This window comes from Podarcis gaigeae, assembly GCF_964106915.1.
Source record: "Podarcis gaigeae genome assembly, chromosome: 3".
Lineage (NCBI taxonomy): Eukaryota > Metazoa > Chordata > Lepidosauria > Squamata > Lacertidae > Podarcis > Podarcis gaigeae.
This window is the reverse complement of record NC_139680.1, coordinates 91,264,436-91,286,627: the sequence shown is the minus strand read 5'-3', so window position 1 is coordinate 91,286,627 and position 22,192 is coordinate 91,264,436. Positions and strand designations below refer to the sequence as shown.

Genomic DNA, 22,192 nt, shown 5'->3' with positions numbered 1-22,192 from the left:
GTAAATAATTACATCTACACAAAATCATTTCTAGATTAAATTTTAATTATGCAAGTTACTTTTTATGAAGTTCAATCTAAGGAGTACATTTTAGATGGAAAAACATGACAAGTTGCAGTTTATATTAGTCAGGGACCACACTCCTGGGAGAACATGCTCATATAAAAAGATTACTCATTTTCCTTTAGAAGATATTTTAGAATTATCCGAAAATAGTGGTATTTCTACAATTTTCTTTGCATAACAAATTACAATAGATATTTTGAAGCACTCAATGTTTATAAGGATTTTTTCTGCTCTAAACAGATGTTATGCAGGCTAAAGAAAGTTGTCATGATCATTTCTGCCACACAATACACATTCAATTTACAATCTTGTACAGCAGTAACTAAAATGGCTCATACAAATATACAGAGTACAATATGGATCCCCATAGGGCATAAGAGTGCTGTTATCCCCATCACTCAAGGCTATTCATGTTCCAAAGGGGACTGGTTAGACGGGGATATGGGCATTCGTTAAGTAAGCCCTACAGTGATCCACAATCATGCATTTTAACTATATTAAACGGAAAACAAATGTTATCAAGAACTATGCTACAAATTCATAAATGCAAAATATAGTCAAATTAAAAATGGGTACTTTCCTATTATTAAATGGATAATTTTTATCAGCTGTAAAAATTTCAACAGACCTGCTTTCTAATTTAATATATTAAAATGGCAATTATTCCTTCCATTTAGGTAAATAATTCCACCTTATAGCCAATTCAGTAAAAAACTATTCAATAAAAATTTATAGATGTTTTGCTACAAACAGCATAAAACCACATAGCATGAGTTGCTATGAAAACTCAAATATACAAAAATACATTTGTTAAAAAGTTCAATTAAAGTGGTTGACTTTAATCATGTTAAAAAGCTGCTTTAAATAGCAATTTGAAAAATTAGCATTTTTCCTACTTTCAACAGTATAAAAAGGCAAAATAACCTACATTTGAGGTAGCAATGCCAATTCACAAAACTTTGAATAAATTTCATATACTTCCATAACACATTTGTCATTGCAATATTTAAATGAGCACTTCAATTGTTCAACTCAATTTCATAGCAATACTTTATAAAACTTTTCAAAAATACTGGAAATGGTTTTAGTAAAAAAAAAGATTTGCATCTTATACTCAAAACACTGTACAACAAAATCTTTCAATGTTACAATATAAAGAAAAGCTATAGTACAAAGCAATGGTTTATAATAGCTGAAAAAACTGCCTATTTTTTCACAGTCTGTACAACATGCCACACCCTGTATCATTGTTTTTTGTCACTTGCACTTCTTGAGGTCTGACACTCTCAAAGAATGAGCTGTAAGGGATTTTAAAATATTCTCTTAAATTAATGTACTTTTTAGAGCACATAGTATAAGGAATACTATTATGTAAAAACTTCAAGAGGCATATGACAACCATCGCTCAGACTTAAAGTGGGATTTTGTTCTCCAGAGCGAAGGGGTAGAGAAGCAACTCCTGTCCATTTGCTTCCCCAGAAGCAATTCCTGCTTCTGCAACAGCCACTAGGGATTCAGCCTGAGAGAACCAGTTATAAGAGACAGACCTGAGTGAGAACTACTATGATTAGAATGCTGTAGCATCGGAAGTCACTCTTCATTGGACTCTGTAACGTTTACTATTTTCTGGTGCATTTTGGCCGAGGGCTCTGAAGGTAGCCCAAAGAATGAAAAATACAAAAGTTACACAAAACAAGCAAATCTTCAGCATTAAACCCTAAAATGGTCTTTCCTATGTCCAGAACAGATAATTAACATTATCCAAGCATATACATTGCTTGACAGGCTTTTAATGTGCTATACAACTAATTTATTGCTTAACTGAATTGTGTAATTTGAAATGGGGAGATGGCTAAAAATATATGGAAAAGACTATTTTTAGTAGTTTATTTGTAAAGGTATCTGCAGCTTTACTATCTGATCACAATTTTTAAGAAAATCTAGCAGAATTAACGTATACCAAGTGCAATGGTATGAGGTATGTGGTTTATTGCAATGAAGATTTGACTGCAGAAGCTGTGCATTATCCACCAGTTTGAAGACACTCAGTAGATATATGGAAATATGCGATATGGTACACGTTGACAGTATTTTTCCCATGCTAAGCCATATTTTTTCTTACATTGACGTTCATCACGGGCTTCTCGATGAATAAGCAAACCAGTAAAGTATATGACATAGAAATATGGTAAGATGTGGTTGATCCCTGTAAGAACACATAAACAGTTATTTTTCCACTCTTCACCTGAAAAGGTAAATTAGGGTTTTTTTGTTGATCACTTTAATGCTAATAATTTATAACTGGGTTTTAATATTGACTTTCGGTTTCTTTATTAGATTTCAAGCTTGAACATTATATTTATATGTCATAATTTATTTTCTCTGTTTTCTATGCTGATAAAGGAAAAAAGAACTTACTGTCAAAAAGACAAACAGAACAATATACTTATGGTGTATTATCCCACCTAGCTGTCATCTTACAACAATTTTCAATTAGATCAGGGGTGGGGAACATGTAGTTCTCCACATGCTATTGGACTCTCAACTCCCATCAGTCGCAAACAGCATGACGTATAGTCAGGGATGATGAAAGTTGTAGTTCAGCAATACAGTATATGGAGGGCCAAATTCCTCACCCATTTTGATCCCATGTTCTGTAAAAATGAATTTCTCCCCTAACCCTCCAGAGGTATTAAGAAGTCTAATATCTTAGTTAATAACAACCACTGGTAGGAATTTGAAAAACAGGTCAGAGGCAAAAATACAAATTAAACAATGGGATTGCACACACTCTCACACAAACAAATTCACAAGGCCAATGTCCAAGCTGAATAGTTCCACCTTGAATGAATGGTTTAAGTGAGGGCAGGAAGCAGCCTTGAAGTCAACTCTTAATTGTTTTCTGCCTTGGACAATAGGTGGTGAAGTATCACCTACATGATGGCCTGCCACCCATGCCAAACATGCAAGATTTCACTAGAAGACACTTTACTATCTTACCACACGGTAAGGACCAAGCCAGAGCCATGATGATATCTCCGAGGTAGTTTGGATGGCGCACCAAGCCCCACCAGCCAGAGACCAGGAGGTTTTTTCCAGTTGCAGTGGGAATAACTTTCAAGTCTGTATGGTGATATACAAATAAACATTATTTGTACTCTGCAGACGAGAACACACTGTGTAATATTAATATATATAGAAAGCACTGATAGAAAACCAATTTGCCTAAGCAGTACTTACGAGCAACTTTTGGATCCTTTGGATTTCTTCGAAATACGTTTTTTTGTGAATTCGCACCACGAAAAATGTAATAGCCAAGAACTTCAGAAAAGAAAGAATAAGCAACTATTATTTCCTTGCAGAACTTGCCAACAGCACACAGTCCATTGTCTTTTCCAATTTTACATTAATACCAAGTGACAAGAGCAATGTTCTTAGGCATTTATTATTGTCCAGTTTTTAGTCATGAGTACAACTGATGTGGATATTACAAATTTACTTGCTCGCTCCGAGGCTGCTTCAGCTCTGGAGAACCCCTGGCCAGACCCAGAGGCACCATTTGCCTTCAAGAAACAGCCGCACAAGGCTTTGGGAGGCAGAGACACAAGAGGCCATCAGAGGAGAGAGGGAAGGAAAGAAGGTTGCCCACGGTACCCCTGACCATCATTCAAGGCACCACACGTTGAAAGCCACTGCTATACAACATGAAATAGAGATGGAGAATTATTGTAGTTTTTATAGCTACTCTACTATTGAACAATGACATTCAAAGAGACTGATGGCAAACACCCTCTCTAAAAATTACTTGATTTACTAACTGAATTGTTGACATCAGTTTGGGTCAGGAAAGGGCTTTCTCAACTGACCATGAAATATTATTCCTTCAGGAGACCTGAAGGTTAATTGTGCTGGCTGATAAGAGATATGGGAGGCCAGCAAATCTACCTGTGTGTCTCTACCTAGGAACCTTGCCAACCTTGAGGCCCACAAGAGAAATACCAGCTGTAACTTGCTGCACCCTTTTTTCTTTTCTTTTTTCTTTGTTACTTCTCTGGGACAAGGGGTGGGAGGTTTTTGATGTGGATGCTTGTGTGCAACAATTCATACCACTCAGGGTGAAAGTCTGAATGGGTTGGAGTGGGGGTGAAAGGTGTTAACTTAGTCTAAAGCTACAGGGTGAGAGTCCGTTGGCACAGAGTGGAACCCTCTTTGTGTGAGTAACGGGGAGTGAGTGGGCAACTTAAGTGAAAAACAATGTTAGAACCATTGCTAAGATCATTGGTTGTATAAATGTATAAATGATTTGTGTTTTATTTTCACTTAGGTATTTGGTTAAATTGGATATTTTAATTTGTCACTGTAGTTTTGCTTGTTTACAAAAAATATGACAGAATTGTTAACTTGTTGCTTATTGGGCCTGCGTATATGTATATGATTTTGTAATTTTTGTATTTTTTCTGCTTATTTTTCTTGCTCTGTGATTGAAAATATTTGAATAAATCCTGAAAATAAATTGATATATCAAGCATTCCCATAAAGCATCCAGAATGCTTTTAAGTAAAGCAGTATTTCATTTTAATTACCACTTACTATTCAAGGCTACAATTGCAGAAGCTGATAACCAAGAAAGTTCATTCGGATGTTTCACTAAATAGAAGGCTTGCAAGCTGTAGAGAAAAGGAACCCACACCAAGTCTCCAAATGCTAGCATGAACCCAAAACCATCATGGATGATGTCCATTGTTGTCAGAATAGCTTCCTAAAAAGTTAAAAGAATTAAATGAATACTGACCTGAATTTTTGTTAATGGTCAAAATATTTTCACTATACTGTATTGTTAGGGTTGTGTACATGTGGAATATGCAGCAAAGCACACATAGACTGAATTTACACTTTTCTAAAAATCAGCAAATGTTTTTCAGCAATGATCTCTCAATGCCTTTTACAATTCAGCTATCTAGATAGGCAGATGAGAGCTAAAACAGGAGAAACTAGTACTAGTTTCTCACTCTGCTTCCCCTTCTCTCACACATAAACATCACACCCATTCACACCAAAACTCTTACCCCATTCATTCATCCATCCATCCATCCATTATCTCATTCATACTCACACACCCAAGACAACCTGCCCCAATGCACAGCCACCTATTTTGTGCTTCACCCCTTTGGCTAAGAAAGTTAGCCAATCTTGTAGATTACCACCACAGAATGTACAAGATGCCCCCTCTTCCAAAACTGAAATCACTTTGCAGGCTGTATCCTTGATGCCCTCATCCTGTCAGAGAAAGAAGAGCCAGCAGGCAGACACTGAACCTGGCTCATTCTGTGGTCAACCCTTAGAGCAAGACTGCTAGAACTAGAAGATCTGGCATCTCTTTTGAGATGGCAGACCAGGTAGCACATAAGACACAGCCAAATGCCTTCCCCAATGCCCACAGCAGTCTTCCCTGCCACTGAAGGTTGCTCCAGGTGTTGGTAAGGTGTCTGGTTTTGGGTATCCATAGGGAAGACCCCAGAAGCCCACCTATATGCTGTCTACAGAAAGATGCAACCCCTTTCACTTGACAGAGGGGAACAAGTTATACAACAATTTCCTCATACGCTTCATGAACAGCCTAGCCCACAATGTTTTTCAGCCAATCGTTGTGATGATGAGCCAATCATATGCTTGTTATCATATCATAGTAAGAGATGTTTTTCTCCACGACCAAAATGGGGATACTGAGAAACATGAGGGAGGCACTAGCAGGATTAGAGGATTCACAAAGTTTGCAGAAGGACAACACATTTTTTAAAAAAAACAACTCCAAAAGGAGGCAAAAAAATATATCCTACCAAATAGCCATAAGCATTACCTCATTCCAAAGTGCATCGACCACATAAAGGAGCTGGAAACTATTAACCAGTATCATGGACAAAGATGGCATATTCAGATGTTGCACTTTCATCTCAGTCAACAGCATTGCCAAGTTAATAACAACCTTAAAAAAATTAAGTTGCACATTAAAATCAACTTTTATCTTACAACTCTGGTGAAACAGGAACACAAGTTTCAATGTTAATTTCATTTCAAAGCATTTTTCTCCTGCTCACAAGAAGTATTTTACTCATGTATAAGCAGAGTTTGACCTAATGTGTGCTCTATTCCCTTTAACGTTTCTATTTATCTTCCCATATTTGTATTTTAACTCTTATAAATTAAACAATAGCTATGTAAAATGATACTTGCAGCTGTGAACATTGTACAACTAATGCTGCCGTGATAATGCTGTTGTTTGTAGTGTATAATATAGTGTCATCTTATTGTTAATATTTCCAATATTTTGCAATCTTTTCTTCCAGTACATTTTTCATTTTAAGAACTTAGTTGTCTTATTTGTAAAATCAAATATGATGCAGGGGGCGACTAGGGGCGCATCGGAAGATGGCTGACAATAACATCTCTCCGACCCACACGAGGTAATTAAGAGGCTGTGATGGGAGTAAACAGCCTCCCGGCCCCCCCAAGCATGGGGGGGGCTGCCGTTGCCTGCTGTGCCCTACACCCCCCCTGGGGGTGGGGGCACTAGGCAGAAAGCCCTTGTGTGGATTTCGGCGCTCCTGGACGCTGTCTCTGATTCGCGCCTCTAGCTGTAGCAACTTCAAAAGAAACAATTAGGAGGAAGCTAATGCACATATTTCAAGGATGAATGGGGAGTAAAGACTGCTAACCGAAGAGATCTCTGAGAAACAAGACGGGTCAGAGGAACAGGAATAAATCATGAGAAGACACACCAAGGCTCGGTATGTTTGGCAACGGGACTGGATGGGGGAGGGGAAAAAACTTTCCTTTCTTTTCTCTATGTGATTAACCAAGAATCCCCCCTCCCCACAAGTCAGAAATGCCGTTTAAATGACTTAAGCTGAGGATTTAAGACTGTGTGGAGATAATTTTCTAACCAAAGCATGTTTTAAGGAGACCGTGGAATGTATAAGAGCTTTGGAGTGACGCAGTAAAAAATACCGTCGCCATTTTGGCAAGTTCTATCGAAAGACTTATGTCTGGGAGGAGGAGTAGATTTGTTTTCATATTGTGAGTGAGCCTCCTCAGAGGGACTAAAGAAGGCGACAGTTTTGCGAGACTGATGATGGAAAGAGAGCTTTTATTTACGAAAGTGATATATGGAAACCATCTCGACATGATGATTGGACGAACAGAAAATTCACACAGGATTATAACTGGTGTTTACCTGCTTAAGGAGATTATCAGAAGAGATCATAAAGAAAAAAAGAAAAATATACGAACGAGATGTGAGAACAGCAAGGGAGGACAGGTCAGAATTATGAACATTATTTGGACAGATTTGTGGATATTAACGCAGCAGCAAGAAGATGATTGGAATCCCCTTCGGAAATTGAAATATGGGTCCCCCCAACAAAAAAATTAAAATTTGGCTTTGTAATTCGGAATTTATGTGATGTGATTTGATTGGTCGGTTAATAAAAATTATTTTTTTAAAAAATCAAATATGATGCAAAAATAGATTTAAACACTTACTCACCCAGCCAATTAGCCCTGGTCGTAACTCACAGAAGTATTTCAGGTCAAAATTTCTGATGCGAGGATTTAATTCACGTCCCATAAAAAAGTCATAAAATATATTCCCTACAAAAATAAATAAATTGGACCACAGTATAATATTGGCTACTGTACTGTTACTGGGTTTTATCCAAGTCACACTTAAAGTAGTCCCACTGAAATTAATGTACTTAAGATAGTCAGACAGGATTTCTGCCTAGAACTTCTTACAAGACAGAGTTATGCCAAACTTGCCCCATATTCTTAAAATACACTGAAAAGAAAAGTGGGTACACATTCTTCTATAAGTTTAATTTATTATAACTTTACAGGAGCACACAATCCAATAAGAATGCTTTTTATCAAGGTACATGCAAATTAAATTAGTAATTATGTAAATAGCATGAGCAGATTAAATCAGACAAAAAATGCATTAGAAGTTAAATGCATGATTCCTCTTAGTGTTTCACTGAAAGCCCCAAGACAGAGACTATGGAGCAGAGGAACTGGGTTAATGTAGTTCGTAATGACAGTACTTTTGACACACAGAAATGCATGAGAACAAAAAATAAACACTTACCAGAATTTCCCCCAGGTGACAATTCTTGTTCAGGTGCTCTTAATGAACGGGCATAGAGATAAATGCTTAACACCACAGAAAAAACTGTAGCACTGACAGCAAATTGTAGGAAATGGTCATATATATAGGAAAACTCCATTTCAAAATACAGAGAAATTCCTACAGCTGCAGCTGTTAGGATAAAAGCATAGAATCCTTGAAGGAGAGAAAAAAAACACAGATTATGTGAGACACAAATAAAAAAACCAAACACTACTCTAAAAACACACTTAAGAAAGTGAATGTGTAGAAACATTGTAAATCATTTTCCTAATTAAATCATCTTAATAAAGTAGGCTCTGATAGAAAATTTTATGCCAGAAATCTTTGTATTTAAGGTTTCCAATTTGGCAATATTTATACACAATGTGAAACCCTAAGGCTGCAATTCTGTATTCATTTACCTTGGAATTAACTACACTGAACCCAAAGGGTCTTATTTATATAAAAAATAATCCATTTACTTTAATAAAAAACTTTAAGCTGCTTACATGAAAAATAACAATGCAACCTTCAATAGAAGTTCTTCAAACGCTTAGCCCCCCCCCCCCAAACTCCCTCATTAAAAATAAACAGAAAGCTCTTGGGCAAGCTTGGCTAAACACATACATCAGAGCTTTCCAAACTTTTTATGTTGTTGACACACTTTTTTTTTACATGCATCATTCCGCGACACAGTAATTCAATTTCACTAGCACACCCGGAGGTGAAACTAACCCCTTATAAGAGAGTTTGAGCAACACACCTGCACACTGCAGCCGACACATTAACGTGTTGCAACACAGTTTGGAAAGCTCTGACATACATTTTAATTACAGTCATCCCTCGGGTTGAATGCGCTTCGGGTTGAGCGTGTTCGAGCTGCGCTTTGTGGCAACCCGGAAGTAACGGAGCGCGTGTGCATGCGCTCAAAATGACGTCACGCGCATGCGCAGAAGGTTCAAAAAGCGGTGTGCGCAGATGTGCCGTCACTAGTTACGTTTGCTTCTAGATACGAACGGGGCTCCGGAACAGAATGCTATCCGTGTCAAGGCACCGTTGTAGTTGGCACACCAACACAAGCTGGTAATGGATGAGCTGAGCCACTGAGGTCAGCTAGGTCTCTAGTGATGGATCTAGCAAGCACCCCCAAACTCTGTACAGTCGTACCTTAGAAGTCGAACAGAATCCATTTCAGAAGTTTGTTCGACTTCCAAAACACTTGGAAACCAAAGTGCGGCTTCTGATTGGCTGCAGGAAGCTCCTGCAGCCAGTTGGAAGCCACAGAAGCCCTGTCGGATGTTCGGCTTCCAAAAATAGTTCGCAAATCGGAACAGTCACTTCCGGGTTTGTGGCATTCGAGTGTTCCGAGAACTATGCTGTTTGAAAACCAAGGTATGACTGTACTTGCTCCTTCAGAGGGAGCACAACCCCATCCAGAGCCAATAAAAAGCCAAATTAGCACATCTGGGAATCACCCATCCACATGGACTCTGTCTTTTCAGGATTCAGTTACAGCCCACATCTAGTCCATGATTGCATCCAGGCATGGTTTAAGACATGCATGGCCTCTCCTGATTCCGTTATTACTGAATGAAATAGAGCTGGATGTCATCAGCAAAGCAGTGACACTTTGCTCCAAATCTAATGATCAATGGTATCAAGAGCCACTGAGAATTCCAGGAGAATCAACATTGTCACATTTCCCTGTCCCTCTCCTGAAGGATATCATTCATCAGCAACTCAGACTAAGTATGTTAAGGACAAGAATTCAAATTGTATTATGACTACAACAATATATGTGTAATGAAAATTTAGCCCGTTTAGACACATATTACACTAGAAGTATAAAACAAACTATGGTTATGGCCATTGACCATTACTGAAGGCTACCACACCTACAGACAAGTACTAAGTAAGTGGAAAATTAAAAGCAGACAATCACCTGTAACCATATAGCTGAAAACCCAAAGCATCATTTGGCATGATAACTGAACCATATATTCTCATGTTTGCAATCTCAATAATTATAGGTTACCAGTTTAAAAGTAATGCTTAATTTAAAACCTAATTACCATTTATCCTGTATTCCAGTCTCATTCCATTGGAAAGTGGGGTCCCTTCTACGATCTTAAAAGAAAAAGAAAAAAGTCTTTTCCACCTAGATTCAGGAGTGGTAAAACAAATTATAGGGGAAATCATTTTTTAAAGAACCTGTTTCCTTTCTACATTTTGTAGAATAACAGAGCCACTTAGCCAAGAGAAGGGGGAAATTCTAAACCTTGCAATTACATGATAATCCCCATGATATAAAACTGATTGCATAATAATCTGCAGTTTAAAAACTATAAAAAATAGATTAACCATGGTTCTTTCCATGCAATCACAAATCCCAAAGTTGGCATAGAAGAATAACACTCATACAACTACAAAAATAAGCTATCTAGAAGAAATATTTGTATTAATTCTAATAATTTATATACCACCTTTGATTTTAAAAAGAACTACTAAGGGGATTAACAGATCAATAAAACAATGTATCACAAGAAAACCAGGTCAGAAAAAAACAAATTAAAATATTGATCACAGTAACCAGAAGCCAGTATTAATTGTCAGGAAAATGCCCAGGTAAGCAGACAGATTTTCATTTGTCAACATAAACATTCTATGATCAATCTGCTTGATCATCACAGGCAGATCAATGTACAAGGCAGAAACCACTATGTAAAAAAGCCCTTTTCAGCATCACTGTAAGATGTACATCTACAGTCCATGGCATGGTTCCTAAGGCTGCCTCTGCAGACCACAGTGATTGAGATTGTCACAATCCAGCTCACCACTCCATCAAGACATGTGTCTAAAGCATGCCTGGATAACTCCTAAGTCAAATGTAACAGAGAAACAGGGCTGAGTGCCCCAGATCTCCTGAAGGCCATCCCAATGGTTTCATATAGAATTTATGATGTAAAATAGAATTGTGTACATTCCTGTTTGGCAGGAATGTAGTAGGAACACTGAAAATTGCAACGATCATTCTCCTCATCAATTATGGTCCCTCAAATCATCATTTTCATTGGTTTTGCTTTATGACAGCCATAATATTTTAAAAAATTGTGACACACACAAAATAAAAATGCATTTTTGTAAACACAGTATACAAATTTATAGTTGAAGTTTTACCTTTCCTACTGGGAGTAAGTAAAACAGAGCTTGGAGAAAGAACCAAAGAAGAAAGACACCAAACACTCTTGTCTCCCATAAACTTTCCAAAGCTGGGAGGGAGGGAGGAAAATTCAGGATACTGGGGTCTTTCTGAGTACACATCAACAACAAGTAAAATACAGTTCCAGGAAGGAGAAAAATCATTAAAAAGGCACCTGCAAAACAAACACACAGAATCAGAAGTTAAACAGGAAACAAAATGAAGCATTACTACAACAGAAAAATGGTTGTCACACTACTCAGTAGTTACAATATTGCAACTCAAAGATCACCCCCCCTCCCCACACACATACCAGGACTGTTACCTATTTTAAGATATAATGCTTTCATTGCCTAATGAAGAACAATTTGAAATGGGTGACATAATTAAAGACTGCATGTATACGTCTAGCAATTGCACAGAAATGATATTGTCTAAACTTTAAGGTACGAAAGGCTCTTGGCCAGCAGCAGGTAGCCACAGAGATGCAAGAGGAAGGAACTACAGTGGAACCTCAGTTGTCGAATGTAATCTGTTCTGGAAAAGACCATTCAACTTCCGAAACGTTCGACAACCAAGACTCAAGTCAGCAAAATCCATTGAAAAAATGGATAAACACACCTCGGAAGCCATTCAACTTCTGAGGTGTTTGAAAACGGAAGCGTTCACTTCTGGGTTGTCAGTGTTCGAAAGCCGAAACGTTTGACTTCTGAAGCGTTCGACAACCAAGCTTCCACTGTAGTCCCAATTCTAGTCACTTGCCCAGATACTGATGACATGTAAGCATAGTAGCTGATGTCACACAGAAAACATGATTTCTGGGGAAAGATTATGCAATAAAATTCATGAAAACCACTGTCATTATGTAACTATTTATTGGATATGCTGGGATTCAAGAAACCACTACCAGGAGAGGTCTCAAACTGAGTTCTAATGGAAATGCCAGTTCTGTATATACAATGATGTGCATACAGAGCTGCTTCCCTCCACTTAATTGAATTTGAAAAAAAACTATATGAATGCTGCAGTACACCAAGACTATCATACCAATTTTTCCTCCAAACTCTAGTTCCTTTGTCTTCATGCATACTTTTACAACAGGTTTGGGTTTCTCAAAAATTCTCTCTTCTGAATACATTTCTTCTGTTCTCTTCTCCTCCTTCCTTGAATGCAAATTGTAGCGTTCGAGGATGCGCTCTCTGGCACGCTCAGATTCAATTCTTTGGCGCTAAATACCATAGTGAAGGGAGAGGAAGTCATTTGCAATCATATTGCACCACCTGCTGGATATATCCATCCATTCAAGTAATACTGCCTGAAAACCCCTCATTTCTTTGATCCCAAATCTGCTAATCAACACTGCCATACACTCCCTTCTCATACCAACTTGGTCCAGCCTCTTCCTCGAAAAAAACCCACAATTCCTTTTCATCAGTACATTTACAACACAATGCACACCGTCATTCTTAGCAGGATAAGAGCAACCTATTCCTTTGTCAACACTCTTTATAACATATTCAAGATCCTTTCTCTACATTCTATCCATTTTATCATGTCAAAGTTCTTTATAAAATATTCAAGATCCTTTTTCTACATTCTATCCATTTTATCAAGCAATACATTTAATGCAGATATTGTAATCTCAAGGATTGAAGAGCAGCTAACTTTAAACATCTAACCAGAAGGTTTCCAGAAACAATGGAAATTTGAGTATGTTGAATACTATTATTTCATACCTCTAGAGTGTTGTGAGATGAGTAATTCACTTCTGTGATATCTGGCTCCCCATTATACTGGTTGGTATTGTTTTCATTTAGTTTCTGGGTTAAAAAAAAAAGAATTGAGTGTTTCCATTGTAGTAAATATTATCAGTTTTTTAAGAAAACCTTCCATTCCACAACTAATCATAGATTGCCTTTATAAATTTCTGATGTGTAGCACAGACACACAAGAGAACCAGGTTTTATGGAACCCTTGAACAAAATTCTAAAACAAATAACTTTGGGAAGTACCTGGTTTAGTTTTAACAGTCTCCAAATCTAAGTAGAAGAGGAATTTGTGGAACAGTGGAGAAGTGGAAAATCAGTATATGGAACCTGTGGTGTGCTCCATATACTTGACTTTTTTATGTCTGTGCCAACTTTATTCTGACAGTACTCAATTCCTTCTACCTTCTTTGCAAAGGAAGAATAAATTGAATAGTGCATGAAATCTGGTTTGTTCAAGGAACAGTTGCTATGTGTTTTTGTGATTCCAAACTACAAAAAGTGCAGCTACTGTCAAACTATATTGCCCATAAATTTTCTATATTTCGGTTTAGCTGTATGTGAACATAGCTTGACAAACGGACTAGACATAAAAATAAATCAACTCAAATACCAAAGGAATCAAATTAGGTTCCCCAATCATATTCTTTTCATTTTTTGGTTCTCTGCTTTGAGAGGAAGAACGACGTCTGTGTTTTGCTGGTCGACCAGGTGAACGAGATCTAGAGCCTGATCTAGATCTGCTACCACTGCGTCTTGAAGGGGAACCGGAGGAAGAGCTACTTTTTCTAAATCGAAAAGATGACATAGACTGAAAAATTAAAAAAAATAGTTACATCATTAGCTTTACAAACTAGTAGGTAGTTATTAATATCTCTAAATCTTCTATTTAAAAATATTCATTGTTTACATTACATTTCCAAGCACAAGTCAAAGTGTTGGTGCTGACCTTTAAAGCCCTAAACAGCCTCGGTCCAGTATACCTGAAGGAGCATCTCCAACCCCATGGTTCTGCCCAGACACTGAGGTCCAGCACCAAGGGCCTTCTGGCGGTTCCCTCGCTGCAAGAAGCCAAGTTACAGGGAACCAGGCAAAGGGCCTTCTCGGTAGTGCGACCTGTCCTGTGGAACGCCCTCCCACCAGATGTCAAAGAGAAAAACAACTACCAGACTTTTAGAAGACATCTGAAGGCAGCCCTGTTTAGGGAAGCTTTTAATGTTTGACGTACTAATGTATTTTAATATTTTGTTGGAAGCCATCCAGAGTGGCTGGGGAAACCCAGCCAGATGGGTGGGGTATAAATAAATTATTATTATTATTATTATTATTATTATTATTATTATTATTTACATTAATTCAGTTTTTTGGCAACATCGCTTGAAGGTGGATCAAGAAATTGAAAAGAAGTGAAATGAAGAAATAGTATGGCACCTTACTATTCAAGCTTGAGATTTAGGATTTGTATTTGTAAAGCACAACTGCCACCTCAGTCTAAAACCAAGGTAGCAGTAAAAGCATAACAAATGTGCTCAACCTTGAAAGCTGATGTGTGCACCTCTACTCTTACTTAGGGGGAAATCTAGATGTATGGTGATTTATGTAGGTGATAACGCTACATAAATAAATAAATATGAAATTGCATAATCCCAAACATTAGCACCAATATTGAAAATAAAGCACAGCTTATTTCAACATACATTCAACATATATTTAAAATACATTTGTTTGGAAAATATGATTTTTATTTGAGTTGCTAAAACACACCCTAAAATACCAAAGTAGTTCATTTTGGACTTTAAAATATTCTGCACACATGCTGATTAGATGTGGGATCAGGATGTGGGAGATATATGCATTTTTAAGAAATTCAGCAACCCCAAACATTGTGTGTCAGATGTGAACTGATACAACCAGAGCAGTTATTACTGAATCTACTTGAACATAAAGGATACAAATTTCTTCAGTTTCCTAAATGCCTGATATACTACAAATTTTCAAAGCTGAGCCCCCAGCAATTTTTTTAAAATGTGGCTGTACACGCATTACAATTTGTTTAATGACTTTTCAAGTGTTCAACAAACTCCATGGCCATGGTACAACACCTGCATGTGGAAAATTCTGTTGATACTGCACAGAATGCCCCTCAAAGCATTTTATAAATGGGCTAATCTTAAAACATACAAAATCAATAAGGAAAAGGAGCAGAATGGCTTGATATATAGTGCAACTTCACAAACCATGGTAGTATTCAATGCTCTCATTCCATCAGTGCAAGCACTTTTGGCTGCACACTGAAACTTCCACCGCCTCCCAACGTGCTCTGAGGGTTCCACCAAAATTCTGGAGTAGTTTTGGGGATGGCACAGCATGAACTTTCTGTTATACAAATGGAAATCCTTGTGCTAATGGAGCAAGTGCATTGGATACCACCCACAGTTTTATCCTCATACTGCAGGAATATACACACAAGGAAATATTTAGGACTAATGACTGAAGTGTAGCCAAAGGGTTCATTAGTAACCAAACAAATTAGCCCTTCTTGTTATGATTATTTACTCTAGAGACTAATTACCCTCATATCACTTTCTTTTAGCTGAAGCTCAGTTCCATCTTTGTATTTTACTGTGTAAAGATGAGTTCGGTCGTCATAGCTGGTTACTTGTACTTCATAATACAGAACACTTCCAGGCCACCGGCCCATTACCACTTCTTCATCAGCAAACTTTCTCCTGGGCATGTTTCAATCTTGGGGGGGAAAGTGGAGGAAATTGAAGTTGTTAGCATAGATGTTGTTGCAAAAGTCAAGTCATGCTTTGAGTCTAATGAAATTAAACAAAGTCACCTGTGTGCTAAATGAGCTAAACGGAAGAAATGTATGAGCACTTAACAAGAGTTACTGTATTTCAACACATAATGGTCACCACCGTGCAATAGTCAAACCCCCTCTTTTTCGGGCCCTAAAATTGGTCCCCAGAGCAATCCCTGCATTCTAGGGGTGAAAATGCCTTGCCAGTGGGACATTTTGTTTTGCTCAACAGCATTTCCCTGCTTTTGTAAATGAAATGGCTCTTGGCGCAGCTGTTTCCCAGCCTCTTCCTGTTTCCCTGTGGGCCCAGGGCTGCCTGCAGGACTTGCCTGTTGGCCAAGTCAGCCCTCAGCCCACAGAGGATGAGGCAGCCCTGCACAGGGAGCAAGGGCGGCGGCACCTGAGGAGGTCTGGTCTGAGAGCCAGTGACAGAGGAGAAATGTGATGACAAGGTCTTGCCCATGGATGTGCCCAGTGTCTGGTAACTAGCGACAGTAGAGCATGCATCTGAGGCAGGGCTTGTGCAGCAAGCCTCTGGGTTCTCCATGTGATGCTTGCGGGGCAGGGTCAGAGACCTAGGTTATGTATTTACCATATTTCACTGTGTAATTGTCACCACTGCATAATAGTCACACCCTTTTTTAAAAAGAAAAAATGGCATTAAAAAAGCAACCATTACACAGTACTAGTATTTTACTCCAGTTCTAAGCTGCACAGGTGCAAAAAAGAGTGTAGGATTTTCCCATCTGTTCAAATATATTAGTTCAACACACACACGGGAAAAATATGAAACTACACAAACACAATGGGAAAACAGGTACAAGAGCACTATGTGCTACAGAGGTTACAATCTATGCTTTGCCTATTGCAGTCAATAGGCTTAGGACTGCTTAACCTAGCGTTGGACTGTAGCTTTGACTCCATTCATTGAACTGATGTCAACGAAACGCTCCCATTTCAAAAAGGTTATGACAGGTGCAAAATATTTTTGGGCCCAGGGTGACATCTTAAAATCCATTAAATGACTTGCTTTCTTGTCAGAAGTTAGCTCATAAACAAGGGTTGGAACAAGGATCCATCCCTTTAATCAACACATAACTGTTCACTCTGCACTGCTATTCGTACTTTCATGTAAGCCCACTGAAATTAGTGGGGCTTACTTCCTGGTAAAAATACACAGAACAAGCTGCATTTCAGGTGCAGAGGGGAGAGGCCTCTCTGTTTAAGCGTATACCACCTCAGTAGCTTTATACAGTGAAGAGGTTTATAAAAGTAATAAATAAATGTGGAGCAAGAAATTGAATTTTTACTTGTAGAAAAACACAGCGCAAGTCAAATAGTATCTGTACTGAATTAAATAACAGTTGCAATGATACCAAATTTCTCAAGTGTGTGCTTGTTATTTGGTGTAGCAATTTACGACACAAATGAAACAAAATTAGATCTTAAATTGCAGGTGTGCTTGCAAAGATTGATGCAACAGGCACAAGTCTCCCACATAACACATTTAGCCCTGTAAGCATAAAATACTAAGCACATCCATGTTATACTGGATTTTTGTGCAACAGTACTCCTTGTTGACTATGTCAGGTGCACTTGTCTGAAATCTCCACTAAATTAATCTATGCACTTCAAAATAAAGAGCAAAAATCCTGTTGATGTCTGCAGGCTAGTATTTATTGGGACTATGGGATGTACCATCAGCCCCATGAGGAGTCGTAAGACATCTTCAAGGAGTGCATATCAATCCCATGGAATGACAGCTGTAGTGAAGGAAGGCACTCAGGAGCCTAAGACTTGGGTAGATTCAGAGTGTGGCCTGGCAGCAGACCCTCACTGGATGTGGGAATAACCGGATCTTAACATCACTCCAAAGTGATCTGAAAAGCAGCAAGCTTAGAGATAGCTGCTGTATGTTTCCTTATGCAAGGCTTTGGGAGGTGATTAGAAAGTATCATTTTAAAAAATATTTCTAATATTAGTATGTTATTACTACTACAGCTTGCAAATCCTCATATACACAGCGCATACACATGGCTGAATAAAAAGCTTTCACACATTTGTCTGCAGAACAGGTTTTTGTATAAGGCTAATTAGAAGTAGAATCATAGAATTGTAATCTTGGAAGGGACCCCAAAGATCATCTAGTATTGCCAGTTTTAAATTTGGATGGTGCCACTTAATTAGCTTCAACAGCAGTGTAATTAATGACCTTAGTACTGCAGCCTAAGGATTCCTTCCAGCAGCATTTGCAGTTTTACAACCATTTAACATGAAATTCACACATTTGTAGTGGTTTCAAAGGGGACCTAAAAATCAAAAGCCCGAGTGAGTTGTCCTGGGAAACTGCAGACGGAAGTGCAAATTCCCAATTAACCATAAAGCTCATTTGGGTGACCGTAGGCTACTATGTCTCAGCTTCCTAGGTTTGAAAATAAAATTGGGAGCGCAACAATCAGGCACAATATTTTGAGCTTCTTGGAGGAAAAGTGGAATATAAACGAAATAAGTAAGTGTCCTCTATTCACTTCTCCCCAGAAACTACCAACGAGATGGGTGTATACGTCAGAGCCGGAGATAAACATTACTATTATTATTTTAAAAAGATGAACTTCCATCCCAACGGGAATATTTTTCTAAAACAAGTTCCACCAAGTTCCGTGGAGCTGACCCCCTAGTAAAGATGCTTAGCATCGCAGCCCTCAAGAGCTGCTGCCATCCCTTCCAGACCCCTCCTGCGTGTCGCGAGGTGCCTGCGATGCTCTCCGACCTTTTCGCTCCGCGGCTCTCAGGGGCGGGATCCGCTTTCCGCAAAGAGGGGAGGACAATCGCTCGCGCGGGCTCTGCGGCGCCCCAAACGGCCCACGAGAGAAACTTAGCGGCCCCTCGCGGGTGGGACTGAGGGGGAGTAAAGAGAGGCGACGCGCGGCTCTCGAAACAAAAGAGCCTGCCGAAAGGCCGAGGGGGGACGCGGAGCGACGGCTGTGGGAGGCACAGGCTACAGCCTGACGGCACCCAGGCCTCAGAAAATGGAGGCGGAGGGAGAGAAGGAGGGAGGGAGCAGAAGGAGGCGGCGACCGCCCGGTACCCTCCCTCGCAGGACAGGCGCCGAAGGGGTGTGTCCCGGCCCGCAAACAACGCGTCCTCACCTGGTCGCTGCGCCCCCGCCGCGTCGTCTGGTACGGAGGTCTCCGCCGAGCAACGCGAAGCCTGGGCAAGCGGGCGAAGGAAGGGGTGAACTCAACGGCAGCAAGAGCCAACCGCCTCAAGCGACGGTTACGGGAGCGAGAGCGGGCGACGTTCCAAATCCCTCCCCCGGGTCCCGCTGGGAGGCGCGAAAGGCAAGGCGCCAAGCGCCGCCATTGGCCAAGCCGCGGCGTTTGAATCCGTCTCGGCGGCCTCCCATTGGCTGAGAGCCGGTGGCGCGTTCCTCCCTCTCGCGCCCCGACGCTCAACCTCCCGAGTTCCGGTCCAAGTTGTGCCTCCGCTTCAGCCAGTTGACATAGTTCACTCCGGGGAGCTGAGAATCCTGTAGCGGAGCGCCAAAAGGACCCGCCTCCTCTCAAAGCTCCTCGCTGCTGCTGCTCGTCCTGCTCTCTGCGAGTGATGGAGAGGGGAGCGGGCTCTTCCCCTCTTCTTCCAGTTTGCACATCTGAACAGATGCAAACGTGTCGATAAGCGGGTTCCCAGATGAAATCAAGGATGGTGGGGACGCCGCCCAGAAGTTGGATGGATGGCGAAGCATAGTTTTAACGCGCACGCGGGGAGTTTGGGTGGGTGTGCAAAGCAATCGGCTCACGTTTCTGTCAGCGCAGATCAGACAACACCCGCCCACCCAGTCCCTGTGCACTGAACCGCTTTATGCCAAGAAAAACAAAAGATGCAGGAAGTCCAAAGCGGTGCAAGCCGCACGCCCTGAAATTTGAAGAGCTTCGCATATAACCGAACCATTTGCGGCTGGTGCCTTACTGTTACTGAATTGGATACGTCCGAAATTTTAAACACCTCTTCTATTTCCAGCAGCCGATGGTCTTTTAAACCTGCAGTTCTGTCTTCTGCCCCATGGCTTTGATGGTAGAGAGAACGAGCGTGACCCTCATTTCGAAACAAGACCGTGCTAGACGTTTATTTTCTTGAGTGCCTTTCATCAAAAGGTTCCAAGGCGGTGATCAAAAGTCTGACGAACGATTCACAGGCTATATAAATGCAATACAAAACCAACCCATAAACATAGCAATAGGGAACAGGAGAAGAGACAGACTAAAAATAGGCTGGCTCTGTAAGGATTGCGTGAGGCACATAAGGGGGTTCAAACCTCCGTTTGGGAGCTTGTAAGGTTTGCTGCTGGCTGTGCCAGTGAGTCTGGAAGTGCTGTGTCACCTGCCATTTTTGCATGTTCAGGTTGTTTGTGTTTTCCCTCCCTTTCCTGTTGAAAATGCATTGGTAATAGGGGCTATTCAGCTAGCATATTAACTATGTGCCTTAAGTCCCAGCATATTGGCATATTGAACCAGCTGCAATCCTATGCATATGCCAACCAACCAACCCCCCCAAAAAAGAGCTCAACAACTTTTGTGTCTGGATTTTCAACTTTTGAAATATGGCACTAGCCTAGTTTCACCCCTGGCATATGCTTACCTAAGGCCAGAATTCAGTCAGGACAGCAACGTGTACGAATGCTTCCAGATGGGAGTTTATTGTGAAATATGTGCTACTTATGCATGCAAGTTCCCATGCTATTGTCACAATCAAATCCAATGTAAAAACAACTTGTTATAGCTGCAGCCACTGCTGCTGTGGAAGCTTGTTAGCGCATATGGGGGGGTGCGTAACAGGTTTATCACGTGTGATGTTTCAGTGAGTGGCTTCTAAGGCTACCACAGCCTACTTCCATTTGCTTGTCACCTGAGTACAACCTAGCCATTTGGTTTCTGGCGGCCCATCAGGAACCATTCTGGACACTCATAGGTTTACAGTGTAAGTCCTGGCTATCCTTAGTTCGCTCAGAGCCTAAATACGTTATTGAACTGCCCACTAGTGTTTTAAGGCAGATAAAAATGTATAATCTATTTGGAAAAATAAAATTTAATGTTATGCATAGCTGTCAACTTTCAGATTTGAAAATAACGGATCAGCAGCCTCGAAAATAAGGGATCAGCAGCCTCACCTGTCCCGGGGACAGTCTACGGGATAACTGACAATCTGGGATAGCAGCGGGAAGCAGCAGGAAACGGTGCTGGAATAAGGGAATTTTCCGCAAAAAAAGGGAAGATTGACAGCTATGGTTATGGTTTAGGATTGTTTTTATTTTGAATTACATGGTGGTGGCACCATAACCTTTTCAGTGCTTAGTGCCTCTAAAGGCCTTCATCCAGCCTGTGTAACAAGCAAACATTCTAAGACCGTCAAACAATACACATGGCATGAAAACAAAAGGCATGTAACTCTTTTAAAAAATATTTAGCAATGATATATTGTTGGGCCTAAACCTTGGGCCAAAAATCCCACCTACTGTATTTGAAAGATGTAACTAACATGACTCTTTTGGATGAGCCTTTAAATACACTTGCCTTCTTGGAAACGTTCCCAAATTGTTAAAAGCTGCTTATGTAGATAACAAACACACACTTGGTGGCTGGAGCTGCAAGCAGCTTGTGCAATAAAACTTTTTTTTTGGGGGGGGCCAACTTGTGCCTTAGAATTTGTAATTTGAATTTGAGATTCTGTAAACAAGCTGCAAAAAAACAAAACAAAATCATACACAATATGATTCCAATGTTCCAGTCTAGGTGCCTGTGGCAATTGCCTTTTCTCTATTGCAATTCTGCATTTGCAAACCCTGTTGCTGCATAAGGGAAGTTTGTGCAACCCTTCTATTCCAGTGTATTATGATAAGATATACATGCTATAGTACCACTCCAGCAAGCGTTCAGCATTTTCTCTTTCCATGCATTGCTCCAGTTACTGATCCCGTGAGAAAGTCTATGGATTTCATGGGTAGGAAGGGGGCCAATTGCTGGTGTGCGTGTATGTTTTCTAGATTAAAGACTGTTGGAGAGCCTGAGCTATTTTCTTAAGACATTTGAGCCAGCATTCTTTTAAAGATGGTCATTATACTGAGAATTATGAAATGTTGGGTTGCAGATGCTGAGTTTCTTAGGCCTCCTCGTTTTTCTTTCAATTGTTGCAATCCT

General features: G+C 40.0%; 1 protein-coding gene across 1 annotated transcript; it reads right to left on the bottom strand.

Annotated features, from left to right (window-relative positions):
• Positions 1–27: 27 nt before the first annotated feature.
• Positions 28–21,089, bottom strand: LBR (lamin B receptor). The gene is made up of 14 exons (XM_083733435.1): positions 19,148–21,089; positions 15,765–15,937; positions 13,806–14,003; positions 13,163–13,246; positions 12,474–12,654; positions 11,405–11,601; positions 10,300–10,354; positions 8,207–8,401; positions 7,610–7,713; positions 5,924–6,049; positions 4,657–4,825; positions 3,307–3,387; positions 3,067–3,189; positions 28–2,272 (listed from the first exon to the last, which is right to left on the bottom strand). The coding sequence occupies exons 2-14, from the start codon at positions 15,927–15,929 to the stop codon at positions 2,112–2,114; spliced, it is 1,839 nt and encodes a 612-aa protein (XP_083589561.1). The 5' UTR covers positions 15,930–15,937; positions 19,148–21,089; the 3' UTR covers positions 28–2,111.
• Between the last annotated feature and the right edge of the window lie 1,103 nt (positions 21,090–22,192).